The following is a 20,291-nucleotide window of genomic DNA, read 5'->3' on the forward strand; positions in this document are numbered from 1 at the left end:
CAGCCATCCACGCAATATTTCGTCGCTAAAAAGTGGCAGGACACACGTGGCTGTTGTTCGCGCGCGCCCTTCTCCACCTGCCACTTTCTTTTGTTTTTCCCGCCGACGTCTTCTTGCCCGGCGTCAGAGAAGCAGCCAGCCCAGCGACACAAAAGGGCATGGCGTCGGACCAGCTCACGCCGTCCAAGGCAGCCCCCCGCGGGCCGGACCCTGCCGTGTGCGTCTCCTCACCTGCCCCGTCTCCATCTCCATACTGACCAAATCGCCCCCCCCCTTTGACACCCCAGCGGCGTCTACTACAAGCTGGCCTTCTTCAGCGTCGCCCTCTTCGCAGCGCCCCTCTCGGCCTTTTACCTCTCGCGCGAGCGCCTCTTCGAAGGTGCGTCTCTCTCTTCAATACCTTGCTCCCTTTCCATCCCTTTCTTCCCCTCTCTCTCCTTCCCACTCCTCGATCCCACGCTGAGACGTCTCTCCCCCACAGGAAACGTGACATACGCCGGCGGCCTCGCAGCCCTCGTCGCAAACGTCGTTCTCGTCGCCTACATCGTCGCCGCCTTTCTCGAGGACCAGGGCGACGCGCCTGCTGCAGCTACAGCGTCGGCGGCAGCAGGAGGCCAGCCAAGAAGGCTCGAGACAAAAGCAGCAGCAGCAGCAGAGACGAAAAAGGAGCAATGAGATGCAGCAGTGATGAATTGGATTGGGCAGTGATGCTGTCTGGCATTTCTGCGCGCTGATGGATGATGATGATGATGGATAATGGACATGAGTAGCTAGCGTGAAATATTGAAGTTGAGAGAAGTCAATATGAGATGAAGATGGTGACGGTGACGGTGGTGGTACATGGGCCATTCAAGGCGCAAACGGCAGCTGGGCGCGTGCGTCCCAGACGAGGGCCTTGGCCACGCTGATGCGGGCCTGGGCATCGCCCTCTGCGCCCTGGACGAGGACGTCGAGGACGGGCCCAACAGTGGCGACGAGCTTTGCCCTCGCGGCGCGGTCCTCCCCGTCTCCTTGTCCTCCGGCTTCAACGAGGCTTGGTGGACGAGGTGGAGACTGCTGCGCCAAAGCACGCGCGCACGCACCCTCGAGGCGGGCGCTGCGCTGGCCCGCATGGCCCTGTGCGAGCATGCTCACGGCGCGCGCGAGGTGGGCGAGGCCGTCGAGGAGCGGCTCCACGAGGCTGGGCGCGAGTGCCGGCTCAACAAAGGCGAGGCGGAGCACGACGGCGAGGAGCGCCTCGACGACGTCGGCGAGCTGGCCCTTGCCGCGGAACGTCTGGCGGATGCCGTGGTGGAGGACGAGGCGGTGGGGCTGCTGCATGCGCTCTTGTACGGCGGCAATGTGCGCAGCAAGGGCGGCGATGGCGCCGACGAGGTCCGTCAGCCGCGGCGTGTCGTGCGTGTTGGCGACGACGAGGGCAAGCCCACGGAGCCAGGCGTCAACATAGGCGTGCGACGTCGCGTCTGCCGACGACGACGAGGCCAGCTCGACGATGCGGGGCGAAAAGTGCGTGGCCAGGCCGACGAGGCAGGCGACGAAGCCGTTGACGACGCGGGGCACCGCCAGGGCGTCGGCAGTCTCGGCCGAGAATGGCGATGGTGATGGAGTTGGTGTCGACGACGACGACGACGACGACGACTTGTTGAACCCCGGCTCGACGAGGGGCACAAGGACGGCGAGCGTGGCCAGGGCAGCGTCGGGCGCACGCTGCACCGCATCGGCCGGCGCCGGGTCCGTGTCGCTGTCGACAAACGAGGGGATAGGCTGCAGCGGGGGCACGAGGAGGGCCTGGACGACGTCGAGGATGAGGCAGAGGACCTCGTAGGGCTCTGCGGCGTCGTCCTCGCCGCGCTCAATGCTCTTCTTGGCGTGCGCCAGGCCCAGCGTCTCGGCGTCGATGGCGTCGAGGATGCCGAGGAGGGTGGTGTGGAAGCGTGCGCCGACGGCGGCCTCGTCGTCGTCGCCCAGCTGGTCGATGACGTGGGTGGCCAGGGTGGCCGTGACACGGAGCAGGGGCGCGACGACGTCGGTGCGGCGCCGGTAGAGGCGCGCGAGGCCAGCAAAGGAGCCGAGGAAGCGGGCGACAAAGTCAAAGACGACGCGGGCCGAGCGCGGGTGGGCGGCACTCATGGCTAGGCCCTCGAGCATGTCGAGGCCGTCGACGAGGGCAGCAACGACGTCGGGCCGCTGCGCATGGCTGGTGAATGCCGGGTCGTGCATGACGGCACTCAGACGGGCATCGACGGCGGCGGCGATGCGGTCAAAGGCGGCCTGGGGCGGGTGGGAGACGTTGGAGTCGCGCGCAGCATAGATGCAGCCGACGACGGCGGCGAGCAGCGCGCCGTTGCTGGCGGCGACAAAGGAGGCCGTCGACAGGCCGGCGACGACGGTGGCGACGAGGCGGTCAAACTCGGGCCGCGAGAGGAGGTTCTGCATGGCGCCCGTCGAGCGCGTCAGGCTGGCCAGCACGGCGGCTGCTTGGCTCAGCACGTCGGCGTCGGCACGCCAGGCCACGAGGCTGGCCTCGACGCGACCGACGAGGCGCGAGAGCGCAGCCACACCCCCGGGACCATCGAGGTGCGCATCGAGGGGCGTGTGCGAGACGAGTAGGTACGATGGCACGATGCGGGCGCCGAACCAGAGGAGCGTTGCGGCCACCTGCGGGCTGTATGCGTCGGCCTGCTGCTGGTGCGGCGGCGGCAAGACGACATCGAGGAGCGCGAGGCCGAGCGTGTCGACGATGTGCCACAGGCTGTGCGTGGCTGCAAGCGATGCGATCGCACGCGGCGTCGACGCCACCTCGCCGCGGCTCTCGTCGGCGACGACGTGGCCGGCGATGAGGGCGAGCCAGTGGAGCTTGTCCCACGCGGCCTCGAGCTGTTCGCGGCTGGCGACGGCGTGCTGCTGCTGCTGCTGCTGTTGTTGCTGATAAAAGTGCTCGAGCGGGTGGCGGACGCCGTCGAGGAGCGCGGCGAGGTGGGCGAGGCAGGCGTCGATGTCGCCCAGGCGCGCGAGGCTGGCCACAAGCAGCAGCTCCTGGCCGTGGAGGAGCCAGTCGGGCTGCTGCTCCTCGCCCTGCTCCTCGTCGTCGTCGCCATCTGGCCCTCCCGTTGTCGTATCGGGCTCCTGCTGGGCCAGGCGTCCGTCGATGTACGGCTGCACGACGCCGGTCCACAGCGCCGAGCGAATCGCCGGGGGCAGGTCGGCGGTGCCGCCGTGGGAGAGGACGTCGACGATGGCAAACCACGCGGCCAGGACGGCCTCGAGGGTGTCGCTGGCCTGCCTCTCGTCGTCGTCGTCGTCGTCTGCATCATTGGCGCCACTGCCATCTGCGAGGCCAAAGACGAGTCTGTATGCGGCGGCCGTGACGCGGGCAAGCGTCGACAGCATCGCCTCGAGGCGGCCGAGGGGCACGGCGTCGAGCTGGGGCGCGAGCGCGGCGACAAACTGGGCGCAGAAGGAGGCGTCGACAAGCCGGTCGCTGCGCAGGCCCCGTCGCCCGTCGATGGCCGGAAGCGCCGCAGCGACGAGGCCGTCAAAGACGTCGACGAGGGCGGCCATCCTGGCAGCCACCTGCTCGTCGTGGTGCCCTGCTGCATGGGTGCATGACCGGAAGCGCGCGGCCTGGACGAGGCAGGCACGGAGCTGATGCAGCGTCGCAGGCGCATGCATCGCCCGCGCATGCGCATAGACGGCGCCCAGGAGCGAGACGAGGTCCGTCGAGAGCAGCGTCGCATCGTCGACCTGCCGCGGGGCTGCCGTCAGCGCAGCGGCCGAGAGTGCGCCCGACGAGCCGTGCCCCTCGTCTTCATTTTCATGCTCGCCCTCGCCCTCGCCAGTGTCCTCTTCTGCCGCGAGGAGCCGGCGGACATCGTCGAGCGAGAGGTCGTCGCCGGGCTGCAGGCCCGCGTAGGGTGCCTCGACAATGAAAGGCCACGCGAGCAGGCGCTCCAGCAGCGGGGCCAGCTCGACGAGGAGCCAGTCGAGGGCGGGTGCGTGGTGCAGCGCCGCGACGAGCGAGGCGAGGACCTGCTGCAGGAGGCCGGGCTGCACCTCGAGCTGCCAAAAGGCACGCACCCAGCGCGCCTCCATCGTCGGCCTCGCCTGGCCCTGCCGCAGCTCGTCGACGAGCGCCTTTGCGATGCCGATCCGCGCCGTCGTTGCTGCTCGCTGCTCTTGCCCATGTCCCTGCTCGTGCCCGTGCCCCTGATCAAAGGTAAGAAGCGATGCGAGCTTGGCCCGGTGCCGTGCGAGGACGGCCTCGACGGCGTCAGCGTCGCCGTTGCTGCTGCTACTCGTGCTGCCGTCTCTTCTTCCTCTTGCTTTCCTGACCGCAGCCTCGAGCTCGAGCTGGAGGGTGCGCCGCTCGACGGCAGCCAGCGCCTGGCAGCACCGTGCGCCCACATACCGTGGCAGGCCCTGCGAAGAAGAGGAAGACGAGGAAGACGACGACGGGAGATTGCGCGGGGCGAGGTGGAAGGCGGCGAGAAAGTCAAAGAGCGTGGCCAGGTCCGGCAGGCTCGGCGATGGCCGCACGAGTTCCAGGTTAGGCAGCGCAGCGACGATGGACGTGAGTGCCTGGAAGAGGACGTAGGCGTCGGTCGAGTGCTCGAGCGCAAAGCAGGCGTACTCGACGGCAGCCCGGCTCTGGCGCAGCGAGAGAAAGATGGCCTCGCCCTCGGCCCGCGCGCCCGGGTCGGCGCTGGCAAACTGCGCCGAGGCGCGGTGCAGCGAGGCGAGGGCCTCGTGCAGGTGCGCCGAGGGCGCCACCAGGCCGTTTGTCATGGGCAGCAACAGCGACGATCGGGTGGGAGGGGTTTATGCGCGCCTCTTTCTTGCAGCAATCAACGAGAAGATTAGAGATTTGGCGACGAAAAAACACACGAAAAAGTCAAAATGGGCAGGCAGACAGGTCGCGTGGAGGAAATTGGCGGAAATGTCCGTGCGATGACTAGGAGGATCCAGGCACCGAGAATAACGACCAGGCGACGAGAACGACAACAACAGCGACGATGCAGACAGTCGCGCGGCGGGCCCTGCCTCGCCTCTCACGAGGGTGGCTGGCCTACCGTTACTCGACTGCAGCCGCGCGGCCGCCGTCGACGCCGCTGCAGGAGACAGAAAACGTGCGGACGCTGATCAACCTCGCCGACGTCGTCCGGCAGGAGCACCTCGACCAGGCCGCATCTTCCCCTCGTCCTGCACGGCTACCCACGCGGCTCAACACACGCTCCTGGGCCGACGAGGCCAAGGCACGCGCAGCAGCAGCGGCAGACAAGCGTGCCGGTGCACAGGGCGCGCATGATCTCGATGAGGAGGCGCACCGGCGCCTCGTGCAGCCCAAGCGCATGTATGACAGCTTCGTCGAGCTCTCGCTGCCCTTCCGGTCGCGGCCCGAGGTGCTGGAAAAGTACATTGCCACGTCTGGCTCGATCCGGCTGGGCAAGCTTTTCGAAGACCTGGACAACCTTGCGGGCGACATCAGGTGCATATAAGCTGGCTTGGCTTGCTCATCTTTGCTTGCTTGCCGTGGACGCTGATAGAGACATACACAACAGCTACACCCACGTCCTGGGCGGCAGGCCGACGGCCGCAGACCACCACGCGAACCCGATATTCATCGTCACGGCCTCCGTCGACCGGCTCGACCTGCTCGAGCGGCTGCAGACCGAGTGCGACTACCGGCTGAGCGGCATGGTCATCTACGTCGGCTCCTCCAGCATGGAGGTCCTCGTGACCGTCCAGGAGCAGGACTCGGGCCGGACCTGCCTCACGGGCCGCTTCACCATGGCGACGCGCAACGCTGCTACGGGTAAATCGCAGCCGATTGCGCCCCTCGACGTGCGGGGCGAGGCCGAGGCGCGGCTGTTTGAGATGGGCGCTGCGCACAAGTCGCGCAAGAAGCTCGAGGCAAAGGCCTCGCTCGACCGCGTCCCGCCCACGTCCGACGAGGCCGCCCTCCTCCACGACATCTGGCTCCCCGGCCGCCAGGAACAGCAGATGCAGACGGTCGAGATGCAGGACACGATGCTCGACACGGTCATGCACATGCACCCGCAGCAGCGCAACGTGCACATGAAGTGGGTTGCAGTGACACTATCAAGATGGAAGCGGGCGAGCTGACAGCTGCTTACTTCAGAGTCTTTGGCGGCTTCCTCATGCGCGCCGCCTACGAGACGGCGTGGATGGGCGCAGCCATGTTCGCCCAGCGGCCCGTCGGCTTTCTCTCCCTCGACGCCCTCTCCTTCCACCTGCCCGTGCCCATCGGCGCCGTCCTGAGCCTCACCTCGCACGTGACCTACACCAGCACGGCGGCGGCAGAAGCAGCAGCGGATGGCCAGCAGAGCGCAGGGAAAGGCAAAGGAGAAGAGGGGAGCAGCATCGCAAGCGTCGTCGTCCTTGCCGAGGTCGTCGACGTGGAGACGGGCGAGCGAAACAAGAGCAACACCGTGGGTCTACCTTCTCTTCTTTGGCCTTTCTCTCCTCTCTCTCGCTGAACCAAAAGCACATCCATACACCAGTTCCACTTCAGCTTCGACATTGGCCCCGCGCACAAGCGCGTGGTGCCCCAGTCGTACAGCGACAGCATGGCCTGGATCGAGGGCAGGCGCCGCTTCGAGCTGGGCGAGGAGCTGCGGCGGATCTACCGGATGCAATGAGATGCCGTCACACACCCCCTGCTCTGAGATGGTGCATGACCATTGTGATGATGTAGTTGTAGTAAAAGTACAGGAGGAGAGAGTCGTCTACTTTGCTGCCTCGGCCGACGAGGCTGCGAAGAGGAGCGGGCCACGGTGCTGGAACGTGATGAAGCTCGGCCGTGCGTCGACCTCGTCGATGGTCCTGGTTGATGAGCTCAGTCAGCTTCTGATTTAGAAAGAGGAGGAGAAAGAGCGAGACGCACCGCTTGCTCCACTCGCTCGCCCATGTCACTTCCTTGAGCGGGCTCGCTGTCAGGCAGGTGCCCAGCAGCACGACGAGCAGGCCCACGAGCGTCTCGGCCTTGATCTGCTCGCACACGGGGAAAGACACTGTCAGCGGCCTAGCTTCTCTGACAAGCAAGTGACACAAGTCACGCACGTCAAAGGGGACAGCCTCGGAGGTGTCGGCAGCGAGGCCGAGCGACTTGCGCAGCGCAAGATGCTCGTACGTCGAGTAGGCGCCATGCAGGAACACGAGGGCGCCGAGGCCGAGCACGAGCCGCGCGAGGGCAGAAGGTGGTGGGCTGCTCGACATGGCCGCGTTGCTCTTTGAGGGGCGCACGTCGTTTGGGAGGAAGAAAAAGGAAGGAGAGAAGGTCCTAGTTCCAAGAGAGAGAGTGAGAGCGCGCTGCGTTGGATCGAGTCTAATTCGCGTGGCTTATGTAAGCGCGTCTCTGCACTTGGCTCAGGTCACGACATGAATGTTGCGGTGCGATGAGGCTTATGCTATGATACAGTAGGGCCTGGCTATGAAGGGGGCTGGCTACGAATGGGGCTGGCTATGAAGGGGGCTGGCTCCGAAGTGGGCTGGCTATGAAGGACGTCTGCGCTTAAGTACTGGAATGCTGAAAAGGCAGATTCACGGGCTGCAATGCAGAAGGGGCAGCGTCGTAGGGATGCGGCTGGCTATAGCCGTAGGAGGGCAGCAGCTCGGACCAGAAGCTGTCGTTGAGGATGCCGTCCTCTGGCAGGTTCATTAGCGTATTGTGGAACGCGGGCAGGTCTTCGAGACTAGAGATCCACTCTGCCGAGATTGCCGGGTCGTCTTGGGACTGCGCCGCAAGGAAATTGAACGTGTCGGGCCCGTTCAACGGCATGTCGAAGCTATCCGCGGTGGTGGGGATGGTCGGTGCAGTATGTGGCTGCGTCGGCGTGGGCTGCTGCTGCTGCTGCTGCTGCTGCTCTTGCGTGGCGTCAGTGTCTGCCTGGGGCTGTGCGTCGAGAAGCGAGCGCAGAAAACTGGCATAGAGTGTAGCCGTGTGCGTCTTGCCCGCTGCAAGGCTGCCCAACAGGTCGGCGGCATCGCGGACGAGGGCGATAGCCTCGGCCTTGTTGTGATACTCTGCCAGCTTGGCCTGGCTGCGCACGAGCTTGAGGAGAAAGACGCTGGCGTATGTAACCATGACGAGCTGCGTGTCTGCGCCCCAGCGCAGCGAGCCACGCATGCCGTCCTTGGCGGCGAGAATGACACCGCGTGCCGATCGCCAGCAGACGGCAAAGAAAAGCCCTACATCGACACCCTCCTTGCCTCGCCTCTTTTGGCGATTGAGGCAATGCTGCAGGCCAAAGGAGTTGACAATGAGCCTTGCATAGCTCAGCCGGAGAGGCCACTGCTGGTGCAGCGAGAGGAGCAGCTTCGAATCGCGGTCCAGCTCGGCAGTCTTGCATCGTTCAGGCAGCGTAAAGAGCTTGCGCGAATTCCAGAAGCTGTTCCACTCGTCGAGCTCCTCGTTGAAGATGTTGATGGAGACCATTTTGGCATCGTGTCCATCGTCCTCGTGAGTGGACCCCGCTTTGGTGGTGGTGGTCGTCTTGGCCATCATCGTCATCGTCGTCGTCGTCGTCGGCCGGGAAAGGTTCCATGAGCGGAGGTGCTTGAGCTGCCTGCACAGCGTGCGGAGCAGGTCGACAAAGGCTGCGATGGCGGCGTGCCATGGCCGAGCAAGCCGTTCGTCTTCGCGCCCATCGCTAGCGCTGAGGCACCACCAGCGGCAGTGCACGATCAGGTCGTCGTCGTGGAGCATGTCTGGCTTGCCCATCAGGGCCGAGAAGCTCTTGTCGACGGCGTAGCAGCACAGCCACGTCCGCTGCCGATTCACCACCTCGAGCCGCACGTCGTAGGGCATGTCGTCAAAGGCGCCCTGGTGGTACGACAGGCCGAGGTCGGTGGCGATGCGCATCGCCAGGCCGCTGTATACCCATGCGCGATCGTCCTCCCAGTGCTTGGAGGCAGGCATCCACATCGATAGGAGCAGCAGGCCCTGCACAATTTCGACGCTCTTCGTGCCTTTGGTTAGGCACTGGGCAGCTAGGCGCGTGGCCTCGTCGAAGCACTCGCCATTCAGCCCCGCGCGCCTCTCGTCGCCCACGTACCGGCTCGCCACTGTGCAGATGGCGGCGAGGAGAAAGGCCGACCGACTGGCGACGAGGTCCGGCGTGTGGAAATTGGCGTCGAGGAGGAGAAAGTGCTGGGCACAGCGGTCGAAAAAGACGTCAAAGAAGGTGCACACGTCTGCCCACAACAGCAGGCCCGACTCGAGCAGGCGGTGACCGTGACACTCTTCGTTGCCCCGCCGCTGTGGGTCCATCTTTCAGTCTCACTCTCTGTCTCTCTCTCTCTTCCTCTGCCTCTTGGCCACTCACAAATGGAGCTGCCTTATTCTTCCGTCGAAAGTATCGCTCGCTCGTCACCTCTTGCCCCGCATTGGCCGCCGCCGCAGCGGCAGCGACAGGCGTCGTCGCATTCACCAATCCCTTTCCGCCCTTCTCCTCGTCTTCGTCGCCACCAATCTTGGCTTCGTCGCCATCGTTGCCCAGCGAAGCCTCGGCCAGCATGCCGAGAGGGTCCATGAGGCTGTCAGACGGCAGCAGCGGGCCTAGCTTGCGCCTCTTTTTCTCTCTCTGCCGGCTCTCGCGTCGGGACTGGGGACCCGAGCTGGTGCTCGAGCCTGAGCCTGCGCCTGCACCGGGAATAACAGTCTGGAAGGGAAGCTCTTGGGATGCGCCCGTCACCGATGTCGTCAAGGAAGAGGAGGCGAAAGGCCAGTGAACGCCGTCATGCTCAATCCAGGGCGTGTCCGTTGCCGTCCAGGCTGAGCCGCCGGAGTTGGAACTGACCGGCGATGTCTGATTGCCCTGTGTCGCTCCTGTCGTCGCCAGCCACGGCTTTTGCTGTTGTTGTTGTTGTTGCTGCTGCTGCTGCTGCTGCTGTTGCAAGGCTACCTCCGCCTCTGACCCTGCAGGAGCGCGGGACGCCTGCTGCCGTGCATTGTGGGCCTCGAGCTGCCTCCGTGCCTCCTCGAGCTTCGCCAAGAGCATCATTCCTTCCTTGTCTTTGCCTTCTGCCACATTTACGGACGAACCCGGCGGGGGCGCAGAAGCCTCGCGCTGGAGGTGCTGCTGGAGCAGCAGCAGCCTCGCCTGCTGGGCCCTCATGCCGCGCGGCAGCGAGTCGAAGCGGCACTCGTGGCCCAGCCGGGCGCAGCGCTGGCATGGAGGACCGGGGTTATCGCGATCAGCGAGCTCGGGCTCGAGCGGCACGCAGCGCATCTTGAGCCGACGGCAAATCACGCAGGCGTTTGCACCCCTTCTCTTCTTCTGCTTATGCTTCTTGTCGTCATGCCTCCGCTCGTCGTTTGGCCCACCGGCCGCTGCCGGCGGCCCATCAGCCTCGTCGGCTGACCGGCTTGAGTCATTGGAAAGCGACGAGCCCCGCGCATCGTCCTGTTCCCTCTTCTTTCCCTTTTGCGTCCCCATGTCGTTCTTAGCGCCCTGCTTCCGACATGCGAGTTGAGATGGACGTCGGGTCGAGTTCCCCGATTTGTTTCATCTTAAATCGCCTTTGCTTTTTCTTCGCTCTTTTCTTCGCTTTTTTCTCACTCTTTTCCTCCTCTATTTTATCTTCTTGATTTTTTTTGGGTGCAAGATGTAAGCGGGGTAAATGAAGTCATCTACCGCTAAACTCAGGCAGAAACTAACGAGACGAAGAATAGAGGATGGTCACACCTCGTTTTCCGCCACATTAGCTTACTTTGAGCGACCGATAGGCAAATAAATCGGAAAGCCACCTGATTGTTACACTTCTCTGCAGCACGCGCATTAGAAAAGGGAGGACGGGTGAGGCACATTCTGACTTTATATTGCGCACAAGGAGGAGAGAAGAGGAGGGAGAGGAAAAAGAAAAGAGAGAGGAGAGGATATGATGAAGAAAGCAAGGTGGGGTACGTTGAGCGCAATCAGTCGTCGTGCCGAGGCAGCGCAAAGACGGGCTGGTGAAGACATTAGCTTGGGAAGGAGGAACATCGAGAGAGAGCAGCTGTTCAGACTCACAACCGGAACGCCCTCCTCCTGGTTCATGATTGCCACGGCAAGGTACCAGAGGACGATGCCGACAATGAAGAAGAGGGCGCCGCAGCCCTTTTGCAGCTCCAACATGGGGTAATGCAGGTAGTTGGTTCCTTGAAGGATGACGGCAATGACGATCATGAGTGCACCGCCGGCAATGGGCATGGCCGTCTTGAACGAGGCAAGGAAGACGAGAAAGACGGGAATCATGGCGCAGAAGAAGAGGAGCGAGAGAGCCTTGTAGAGGTCCAAAATGCCTTCCTCGAGCGAAGCGGCCTTGCCGATGTATGCTGCCTGGATGCCCGTCCACGGGAGAAAGGCGATTGAGAGGCCACCGAGGAGCCCGCCAAAGACAGAGCCTAGCGTGGCGGTAAAGGTGTTGCCCTCGGCATAGGCAAACATCGAGGCGATGAAGTTACCCACGCATCCGAGGGGCAAACCAATGGCCATGAAGATGTTGAGCTGCGTGAGGCCTCGCACCCCAAGGAGGATCGGCGCGATGATCATGAGCGACGTTCCAATCGCCAGCGCGACGAGCGGGAATGGATTGCCAATCCTGCGGTGGTAGACGGGAAAGCCCTTTTGTGACGAGTCCATCGGGTGGCCGCCGGTCGTGTAGACCTTGGTCAGGCGATTGCCCCCCGACTGTGAGTGCTCGAGCTTGTTTGGGTCCGGCTTGAGGCCAAACTGCTCCAGCAGGCTCGGCTTGGCGTATGGCTTGGACATGATCTTACTTTACGGTGCTGGCGGAGGAGGAGGTGTGAGGGGGAGATGCCAATTGCGCAGGGATATCCAGATGGCTGGGAAAAGACAAGAAAAGAGGGTTGCGGGGGAGAAGAAGAGGTGGTTGCTTTATTCCATACCAACCGGTCGTTCAGAGCAGGCCTTGGCCTTGGGAGCAGGGAGGATGGCCCCCACATCTGCGCGCGATATCCGTTCATCTTCACACCAGGGGTGTCCCTCTGTGGCCGTCGGTGTTTGGAATGTAAAGTGGAAGGGGGCCAATGTGGGTCGAGAACAGCAGCGCTTTGTGGCGGTTCCCACCGATCTGGGGAAGGAGGACTGGAAAAGTGAGAGGACCGGCCGTGATGCTTGCCGGTTCCTAGCCACAGATCTAAAATCCCGGGTGTCTTCCGTGTTGGAATGAATGAATGCATTGCAAATACGCGTCGCGCGGTGGCCGGCCAAGGTGCATGCTACCCCGCTTTACACCCGGCTACACGAGCGGGATTTGAATTTGTTCATGGCTTCCTCTGGATGTGGAGTTGGCCTGGAGCACAACAGTCTCCCAGCGAGAGAGAGAGAGAGAGAGAGAGAGAGCCACAGGGGGCGAGGGTCCAGTATCGAAGGCTCAAAGCGCATCATAAGCAGGCCACCCTTCTGAGAAGAGATCTTTCCCCCCTTCCCCGCAAATCTTGCTCGAGTGAATTCGTCCCCTCTTTCCAACACTTCATCCTCCCCCAGACCAGAGTAAGCGTTTGCGATGTCTGTTGCAGCTGAGCACAACAAGGCCGAGTACTCGCCCACGGGCGAGCCGCACGTCGCGCCAGACTACCAGGGCGCGCCCATGAGCAAGAGTGAGTGGGATCTGCATTGATGTGTGTGCGAGACTAAAGTTGCTTTGAGGCTGATGTTGAAGTGCATGACAACAGGCCTGACGCCCGGTGGCCATCCCATCAACGACGACCTTATTGCTGTGGCATCGTCGCACCGCAAGATTGCCAACCCGCTGCCGTCGGGCGCCTACGGCTTCGCGACGACGACGCTGCTCCTCTCCTTCTACAACCTGCATGTCGCGGGCATCGAGACGCCCAATGGCGTCCTCACCATCTCGATCATGTTTGGTGGCCTCGCCCAGCTCCTGGCCGGCCTGTGGGAGTTTGCCAGCGGAAACACGTTTGGAGCGACGCTCTTTGTTTCCTACGGCTGCTTCTGGTGGGGTTACAGCATCATCCAGATCCCCTTCTTTGGCCTCACGGGCACGTACGATGGCCAGCCCAACATCTATTCGGCGCAGGGACTAGCTGCAGCTGAGCTTGACAACGCCGTTGGCCTCTTCCTCTGGATTTGGTTCGGCATCACGACTGTGTGTGAGTTATTGTCAATTTTGGGGAGCTTTCCTTTCTACTTTGTGCCTGACTTGCCATCGCTCCCCGTTCAGTCCTTTTCTCGGCGCTCAGGAGCAGCATTGCAATCATTCTCCTACTTGTACTCCTCGACCTGTACGTTTGATCCCCTCATCTTTCCTCACCATTCTCTCTTCTGACCGCTGACGAATTCTTCTGCAGCACCTTTGCCATGCTGGCCGCGCACGCATACACGGGCAATGCCTCGTTCGAAAAGGCAGGAGGAGGACTGGGCGTCGCGACGGCCTTTGTCGCCTACTATGTCGGTACCGCCTCATTCCTCACAAAGAACACCAGGTGGGTCTCTCTTGTTGTTGCCCTCTTGTCACAGACTGCCTTTCTGACACACAGTTACAATCACCAGCTACTTCACGCTCCCCGTCGGCGATCTCTCCGTCAAGGACTAAGATCGCTTCACACCTTGTTGTCGAGTCCAGACATTGTCTACTATTGCGAAATTTGGTCTTGCAATTCAAACAGCTGCTGCTTGGTGGCATCCCCGCATTCTTTGCGTCCCGTCTGTGCCCAGCGCAGGACCCCATCACGGATGTGGGGCTCTGCGGCTGTTGCTTTGGCCCCTGTCCATTTGTCACTTCTCTTTGCTGAGCTCCGGAACGGGCAGGAAAAAGTCTGCTGTGACGTCCCTCGCAGCAGCGGCCCTCACTGCAACGAGCCGGTCGATGCACCGCAAGCCATGCCAGACACGAACGAGCCGGTTAAGCAAGCCGAGCCGTCAACGAGCTCTAATTTTGACACGGCAAGCTAGCGCACATCCGTCCCCGCGCCAAGCTCTGGGCCCACACTAAACGCTAGCTCGACCATTTGTTAGTAATTGCAGCCACCCCGATGGGCCCGACCGGCTAGCTAACCGGCTCGTCTGCAGTTACCCCGCAAAGGCCAACATTTATAGCTTGTCCGTCGCAACCTCTATCTTCTTCTGCCAGGAAGGTTGGTGACAACGATGCTTCCAACGCTGCTCGATGTGCAGGCCAGCGTAGGCTTGGCCCTCGTTTCGCATCTCTTCTACGCAAACTACGAGCCGAGCGCGCCCACAGTCCTCGCCGTCTACCTTGTCGGCTCTCTCTCCTATCTCTTCCTCGCAGCGACCTCCCATCCATCCTCTTCGCCCTTCGACTGGATCGTCTCACTTGCCGTGCTCCAGACGGCCTACACAGCGTCGCTGCTGTCAAGCATTGCCGCCTATCGCCTCTTCTTCCACCGCTTGCGCTCCTTCAAGGGCCCTTCGTCGCTGGCGCTGTCCAAGTGGGCCTGGGTGCCCACCGACTTGGCGGGCCAGCGACCGGCCAAGGTTACTTCGCTCCATGCGACCTACGGCGACGTTGTGCGCGTCGGACCCCGCGAGCTGTCAATCAACGATGTAGGCGCCATCAACCAGATCCTCGGTGGGCAGAGCGCCTGCCGCAAGGGCCCCTGGTACACGGCTGCCCACGGCGGCAAGGGCCCCCGCAGCCTCAGTCTCCACGTCACCATCGACACCGGCGACCACCGGAGCAGGCGGCGCATCTGGGACGCCGGCTTCAGCGTTGCGGCACTGCGCTCGTACGAGGCACAGCTGCGACAGACGACGCGCAAGCTCCTCACCCAGCTCGACGCCCGGACGGGGGGCGAGGTGGCGATGGACCAGTGGTGCCAATTCTACGCCTTTGATGTCATGTCCGAGCTCGGCTTCAGTCGCTCGTTTGATCTCATAGGAAAGGGGTCGTTCAGCAAGCCCATTGAGCTCCTCGAGGGCGCCATGCAGGCCATCATGGTCCTCGGCGCCGTGCCCTATCTCTCGGCCGTGGCCCGCGTGGCGCCCAATCCGATCAAGGACTTTGAGGACTTCACCGAGGAAGCTCTGCGCGAGCGTGTCGGCCGCTCTGCCGAGAAGAAGCGCGGCGACGACGACCGTGCCGACATCTTTACGCACCTGCTGGGCGAGGACAAGGCGACGGGATGGAAGCACACTTGGAATGAGCTCAATGCCGACGCCGGCCTCGTCGTCGTCGCCGGCAGCGACACCACGTCGTCGGTTCTGGCCATGGTCATCTTCCACCTAGTCAAGCACCCCGACGTCCTGGAAAGGGTTCGCAAGGAGCTTCACGACGTCTTTGGACACGACTATGAAGAGGAAGAACACGATCTGGATTTTGACAAGCTGGCCAAGGAATGCGTCTGGCTCAATGCCGTTCTCAACGAGACGATGCGCCTCTACCCGCCCGTGGCGTCGGGCTTGCAGCGCGAGTCACCCTCGGGCGCCTCCTCAAGCCTGGTTCTCAACCTCAAGCACTCGGCCTCGACGGTCGTCGTCCCACCCGCGACGATCTTGTCGGTGCCCACGACGGCGCTGCACCACGACCCGCGCAACTTTTCCCCGAGCCCCGACGCCTTCCGGCCCGAGCGCTTCGTGGACCCGTCCAAGGAGGAGCGCTTCGAGGCGGCAGCCTTCATGCCCTTTGGCTACGGACCGACGGGCTGCGTGGGCAAGAAGCTGGCCTGGATGGAGATGCGGCTGATGCTCGCCAACTTCATTGGCCGCTTCGATGCAAACTTCGCCCCGGGCTTCGACCCTGAAAAATACGTGCGAGAGTGCATCAAGGACACATTCACCATGACGAGGACCGCGCCGATCAGGATGGTCCTGAGCAGGCGGGCACGGTAGTCCATTTCCCCTTGTATCCATCCTCCATCATTTTCCGCTGGTCATCATTCAATACTTTATTTCGGTTTCTGACATCGTGCGGACTCCCTGCCTTTTCCTTGCTGACGGGGTTCCGAGATTGGGTAGACATTGCATCGCGGGAAACCCTGCTGACATGCATACGAAGAATCCAACACTTTATTTATACTCTAGGGTTTTCCCGGGCAACTTGCCTGCATCTGCAGAAAAATTAAAGTGTCAGCAGTCAGCTTACATGTCTAGAAACCATGATTCCTTGGAACTTCTCATCTTGGCGCTTCTCGTCGTGTCGGCCATAGGCAGAATGTGGCCCAGGAAGGGTACTTCTGTCTTGCGGCCGTAACTCTTGATCGCAACGAGCACGAATGGTACGGTGACGAGAAGGTATATAAAGAGGGCTTTCTAAGGCCAACAGCTTTTGCAAAGACAACAACAATCCCCAACCTCTTAGCCTCCTAGTGAACGATGACCAACGCCCAAAGGCACCAGCGCTTCGCGGTCGCAGGTGGTACCGGCCAGATCGGCCTGCCCATCTCCCAGTCCCTCGCCGCCGCAGGTTTCCAAGTCACCGTTCTCTCGCGCACTGCAAAGCCGTCGTCGGACAAGAACATCGTCTACACGGCGGCCGACTACTCGGACGAATCGGCGCTCGTCGAGGTGCTCAAGGGCCATGATGTCGTCATTGATGCCCTGGCCTTCACTGCCATCCTCGCAGACCAGGACCTGCCGAAGCGTCTGGCACGAGCGACTAAGAAGGCCGGCGTGAAGTTGTTCGTGCCCAACGACTGGTCATTTGACATGGAGCGCGTTGCAGAGCGAAACGACATCGCCGTACACCCGATCGCAAATGCCGAGCTCGACTACCACAAGTACCTGCAGAACGAGGTTCGTACTGACGAATGGCTTCTCCGCTCCTCTCCACGCAGTTGCGCTGACGTAAAACACCATCTTCCTTGGTCCTCCTCTCACCCTTTATTTTCATGATAGCTCAAGTTGCCCTTCCTCGGCATCTGGACGGGCATCTTTACCGCCTATGTGCCCATGCTGCTTAGCATTGACTTTGACACGCACACGGCGAGCTTTGTCGGAAAGGGCGACACGCCCTTCATCTCGACGGGCTATGGCGACATTGGCCGCTTCGTCGCGGCCGCCTTTACCAATCTCGCGCCGTCGCAGCTCGAGAACCGCACGTTGCGCGTCGTGAGCCAGCTCAAGAGCCCCAACGAGATCCTCAAGGAGTTGGCAGGTAAGCTCGGCAGCGGCGAGTTCAAGCAAGACAACATGTCCATCGAGGAGGCAAAGGAGAAGGCCAGCAATGTCGATTTCAGCAACATGTTTGAGAGCATGCTACCGTGGCTGAAGCTCGTCGCCGAGACTGGCAATGGTGGCGGCGAGAACAACGACAATGCGCTCGTCCACTTTGAGCCAAAGGAAAGCATCGTCGACACCATCCTGGCCGACCGCCGCGCCGCGTCAGACAAGCAGTAGATCTAGAAGCGTGTTCTTGTGATTGCGACCCCATCTGCTATGAGATGTGCCCTGCGTCGTGCTTTCTGTGCAGAATTTTCTCCGATTTGCTTGGAAGATCATAGCTGTTAGCACCTCTTTTCCAGAATAGTGTCAACGCAAGAGTCTAGAAGGGGAGCTTCAGGAAGTTTCTTTGGAATGTGTCTGAGATCATGGTATGGTCTGACGATGTCGGCATGTTCCTATCATAAAGTGGCATCATGGCTCCTCCCTTGGACTCTCTCCAGATCTCGCACTTACCTCATCAAGGCCTTGCAGCTCGCTGATGAGAGGCACCACCACCGAACCAGCTTCAGGCCTTTATATGCCACCACCCTCCTCCTCTACCTTCTCGCAAACCATGTGCTCCTCAATCATGCCCATTGTTCATGCATTCATTCCACGGGCAGGAGTCAACTCAGAGTCAGAGCACAAGTCACGACAAGGCCGGAGCAAAGCGTCAAGACAAGAACCAGAGAAAGGGACGAATGCAGCATCGAAGCCAAAGCCAGAGAGGGTCAAAGCGAGATCGGCGCTGCCTCGGTGCATATATGGACTACTAGTTGTAGGCAATATCTGGTTCCCCGCGGACTTGGTGCCTGCATGACGCGTCCAAAAAAAGTCACCGTCCACCGTCCGAGTCACCTGGTCGCTGGCTCGAACCCATCTCCGAGGAAATGGTTGGATGCATTCTGCGTCATGGCCACACGTATCGTAGAAGAAGATGGACAATGCCAAGAGAGAGAATCCCATTTCGAGATAGAGAAATCTATACAGACACACACAAGAGGTGAGAGAAAGAAAGGAACAAAAAAGAGTGAGATGAGAAAAGGGGTCGGTCAATGCAAGGCGGCGGCGATGGGTGCAGCTCAGGGCATGTTGTCGGCGGCCTTCTTGGAGAAGCCGGTGAAGGTGACGGTGCGGCCGTTGGAGTAGCCCTTGGGGATCGTCGAGGCGCGCGTCTTGCCCTGCGACTGGTTCTGCACAAACAGCCGGTACTTGCCTTCGGTGGACTGTCGACGGGCAAGACAATCAGATCAGCAACAGCTTACGACGACAACGACGGCCACGGCACCACAGCTGGGGAGGAAAAGAAGACAGAAACTCACAGAGAACATGGCCTTGTCGTCGTGGCCGATGCCCGGAACGTAGTCGATGGTGTGGCGTTTCGGGTAGGAGCCGAGGAGCTGGAGGTAGGCCTGGTAGATCTCGCCGCGCGTCAGGTGGCTCTCGCCCTGGACGCCAGCCTCGCAGGCGGCGCTGCCCTGGGCGTGGTCGCCGGTGCCGAGCTGGTAGTGGACGTAGCGCGACTTGTAGCGCTTGTAGATGGACGCAGCGTCGGAGACGGGGCCGTAGGGCAGGTTCTCGTTAATGTCGTTGAGACCGTACTTGTATTCGTTGTACGTGGGGCACTTGCTGCGCGACGTGGCGCCGCCGATGCCCTTCTCGGGCCGGCGCTCGTCGAGGTAAAGCCACGAGGCCGGGTTGGCAATGTAGAAGTGCACCTCGGTGCCGCCCGACGCGATGGGGACCTTGCCCAGCTGTGCGTAGCGGTGCAGCATCTGGGAGCCAGCCGAGTGGGCGGCGAGGACGACGGTCTCCACCTTGGGAAAGAGGGCCTTGTTGCTAAAGTAGGAGACGACATCGTCGAGGACCTCAAACGAGGACACGCCCTGGTCCGTCTTGGGAATCTTGTTGGCCGCACCGTCGACCCAGTCGCTGCCGTGCCAAGCCATGATGTTGGACGTGGCCGTCTTGGTGTTCTCGTCGTACGGGAAGGCACCCGTGTCGGCCGTGTCCCAGAAGCTGGGGGCCCAGATGCCAACCTCTTCCTTCTTGACGAGACCGTCGGCCACGGCGTCGTTGAGGGCAGCCGTCATGTGGCTGTAGTAGTTCCACGGGTCGCGGCCCTGGCCGTGGATGACAAAGACGGCGCGCTTGATTTTGCTGTGGTCGAGGCCCTTTTTGCTCATGGCAAACAGGCGCAGGCTGCCGCCGCGCACGGGAATGTCGGCCTCGACGGCGCCCTTGGGGTACTGCACCGAGCTCCAGCCGTTCTTGCCGCGCGACACAAGCGCCTCGCGGTGGTGGAGCACCTTGAGCCGCCGGAGCAGCGGCTCGCTCTGGCCCTCGGACAGGGCATAGCTGCAGCTCAGCGCGGCGGCGGCGACGAGGAGGAGGGAGAGACGCAAAACTTGCATGGTGTCTGGGTTTGGCTTCTGTCGAGGCTTTTACTGTGCGAACGTCAAAACAAGGCAAGTCGTGCGAGAATGGAGACGCAGTTGCAAAGGAGCGTGTTTGTGAAAACGAGTGTGAGAGTGAAACGAGCGTGGAGAGACGGGACGAGATGGGAGATGAGATGAGACGAGACGAGACGAGTCAGTGGTGAGAAAGGGACGGGGAGGGGGAAGGGGGGAGGGGAGTGGGGAGGAGTTGAAGGGGGGAGAGTGACGTGAGTGAAGCGTGAGCGTGAGTTGAAGGACAGATTTGCTATCGCTGCTGCTGTTTTTACACTAGGATGCCGAGCAATGTCAAACACAGCTGCCGTTTCCTCGATCCTAGCGCAGCGAAAGTTCCCATTGGAAGGAAAATAAAGAAAATAATTCAAAGACAGACAGACTTCAAAGACCCCCAAGCTTGGAATTTGTGCTAGAAAGCCTCAGTCGACTTGCCGGCGGATCCAACCCCCCCTAGCCTTGCCTCGTCCTTTATCTGCCTAGATAGACGCTCCCGTCTCTGGCCTGTCCGTCCTTACGTGATTGACGTGTCCGTAGGGCTTTCAGATCGAGCTAGATGTCGGCTTCCCCCCGGCCGTGGCAGTGCGGCCATCGAGAGCCTGTCACTAAGTGGTGGACGGGGGAAGGTCAGCTGCCACGTGAGCCCTTTCAATCTCCGTGTTGTTCTTTCGTTGCAATTTCAAAAGTTCGTGTCGCA

General features: G+C 61.7%; 10 protein-coding genes across 10 annotated transcripts; 5 read left to right on the forward strand and 5 right to left on the reverse strand.

The window, feature by feature from the left end:
• Positions 1-106: 106 nt before the first annotated feature.
• Positions 107-798, forward strand: FA10DRAFT_269798 (hypothetical protein). Its single transcript, XM_025522880.1, has 3 exons — positions 107-217; positions 288-379; positions 482-798. The coding sequence occupies exons 1-3, from the start codon at positions 159-161 to the stop codon at positions 673-675; spliced, it is 345 nt and encodes a 114-aa protein (XP_025374402.1). The 5' UTR covers positions 107-158; the 3' UTR covers positions 676-798.
• Positions 671-4,904, reverse strand: FA10DRAFT_297620 (hypothetical protein). Its single transcript, XM_025524529.1, has one exon. The coding sequence runs from the start codon at positions 4,783-4,785 to the stop codon at positions 850-852; it is 3,936 nt and encodes a 1,311-aa protein (XP_025374403.1). The 5' UTR covers positions 4,786-4,904; the 3' UTR covers positions 671-849.
• A 108-nt stretch (positions 4,905-5,012) lies between these two features.
• Positions 5,013-6,738, forward strand: FA10DRAFT_304603 (Thioesterase/thiol ester dehydrase-isomerase; the record flags this gene model as incomplete). Its single annotated transcript, XM_025525372.1, has 4 exons — positions 5,013-5,485; positions 5,559-6,080; positions 6,140-6,449; positions 6,522-6,738. 4 exons carry the CDS (start codon positions 5,013-5,015, stop codon positions 6,657-6,659), a joined length of 1,443 nt encoding a protein of 480 aa, XP_025374404.1. The 3' UTR covers positions 6,660-6,738.
• On the reverse strand, positions 6,678-7,300 carry FA10DRAFT_269799 (hypothetical protein). Its single transcript, XM_025522881.1, has 3 exons — positions 7,081-7,300; positions 6,905-7,008; positions 6,678-6,843 (listed from the first exon to the last, which is right to left on the reverse strand). Exons 1-3 carry the CDS (start codon positions 7,234-7,236, stop codon positions 6,747-6,749), a joined length of 357 nt encoding a protein of 118 aa, XP_025374405.1. The 5' UTR covers positions 7,237-7,300; the 3' UTR covers positions 6,678-6,746.
• Positions 7,301-7,375: 75 nt separating this feature from the next.
• FA10DRAFT_281956 (hypothetical protein) lies at positions 7,376-10,562 on the reverse strand. Its single transcript, XM_025523733.1, has 2 exons — positions 9,345-10,562; positions 7,376-9,277 (listed from the first exon to the last, which is right to left on the reverse strand). Exons 1-2 carry the CDS (start codon positions 10,455-10,457, stop codon positions 7,532-7,534), a joined length of 2,859 nt encoding a protein of 952 aa, XP_025374406.1. The 5' UTR covers positions 10,458-10,562; the 3' UTR covers positions 7,376-7,531.
• An 84-nt stretch (positions 10,563-10,646) lies between these two features.
• FA10DRAFT_198096 (hypothetical protein) lies at positions 10,647-12,174 on the reverse strand. Its single transcript, XM_025518421.1, has one exon. The coding sequence runs from the start codon at positions 11,769-11,771 to the stop codon at positions 10,836-10,838; it is 936 nt and encodes a 311-aa protein (XP_025374407.1). The 5' UTR covers positions 11,772-12,174; the 3' UTR covers positions 10,647-10,835.
• Positions 12,175-12,528: 354 nt separating this feature from the next.
• FA10DRAFT_273410 (hypothetical protein) lies at positions 12,529-13,578 on the forward strand (the record flags this gene model as incomplete). The annotated part of the gene is made up of 4 exons (XM_025523166.1): positions 12,529-12,622; positions 12,698-13,145; positions 13,334-13,468; positions 13,536-13,578. 4 exons carry the CDS (start codon positions 12,529-12,531, stop codon positions 13,576-13,578), a joined length of 720 nt encoding a protein of 239 aa, XP_025374408.1.
• A 554-nt stretch (positions 13,579-14,132) lies between these two features.
• On the forward strand, positions 14,133-15,833 carry FA10DRAFT_304607 (cytochrome P450; the record flags this gene model as incomplete). The annotated part of the gene is made up of 1 exon (XM_025525373.1): positions 14,133-15,833. The coding sequence occupies one exon, from the start codon at positions 14,133-14,135 to the stop codon at positions 15,831-15,833; it is 1,701 nt and encodes a 566-aa protein (XP_025374409.1).
• Positions 15,834-16,106: 273 nt separating this feature from the next.
• FA10DRAFT_281959 (NAD(P)-binding protein) lies at positions 16,107-17,493 on the forward strand. The gene is made up of 2 exons (XM_025523734.1): positions 16,107-16,736; positions 16,839-17,493. Exons 1-2 carry the CDS (start codon positions 16,317-16,319, stop codon positions 17,337-17,339), a joined length of 921 nt encoding a protein of 306 aa, XP_025374410.1. The 5' UTR covers positions 16,107-16,316; the 3' UTR covers positions 17,340-17,493.
• Positions 17,494-18,226: 733 nt separating this feature from the next.
• Positions 18,227-19,558, reverse strand: FA10DRAFT_289283 (hypothetical protein; the record flags this gene model as incomplete). The annotated part of the gene is made up of 2 exons (XM_025524274.1): positions 18,227-18,370; positions 18,467-19,558. The coding sequence occupies 2 exons, from the start codon at positions 19,556-19,558 to the stop codon at positions 18,227-18,229; spliced, it is 1,236 nt and encodes a 411-aa protein (XP_025374411.1).
• Positions 19,559-20,291: the final 733 nt, after the last annotated feature.

The sequence above is a fragment of the Acaromyces ingoldii genome (genome assembly GCF_003144295.1).
Source record: "Acaromyces ingoldii strain MCA 4198 unplaced genomic scaffold FA10scaffold_8, whole genome shotgun sequence".
NCBI classification, from domain to species: domain Eukaryota; kingdom Fungi; phylum Basidiomycota; class Exobasidiomycetes; order Exobasidiales; family Cryptobasidiaceae; genus Acaromyces; species Acaromyces ingoldii.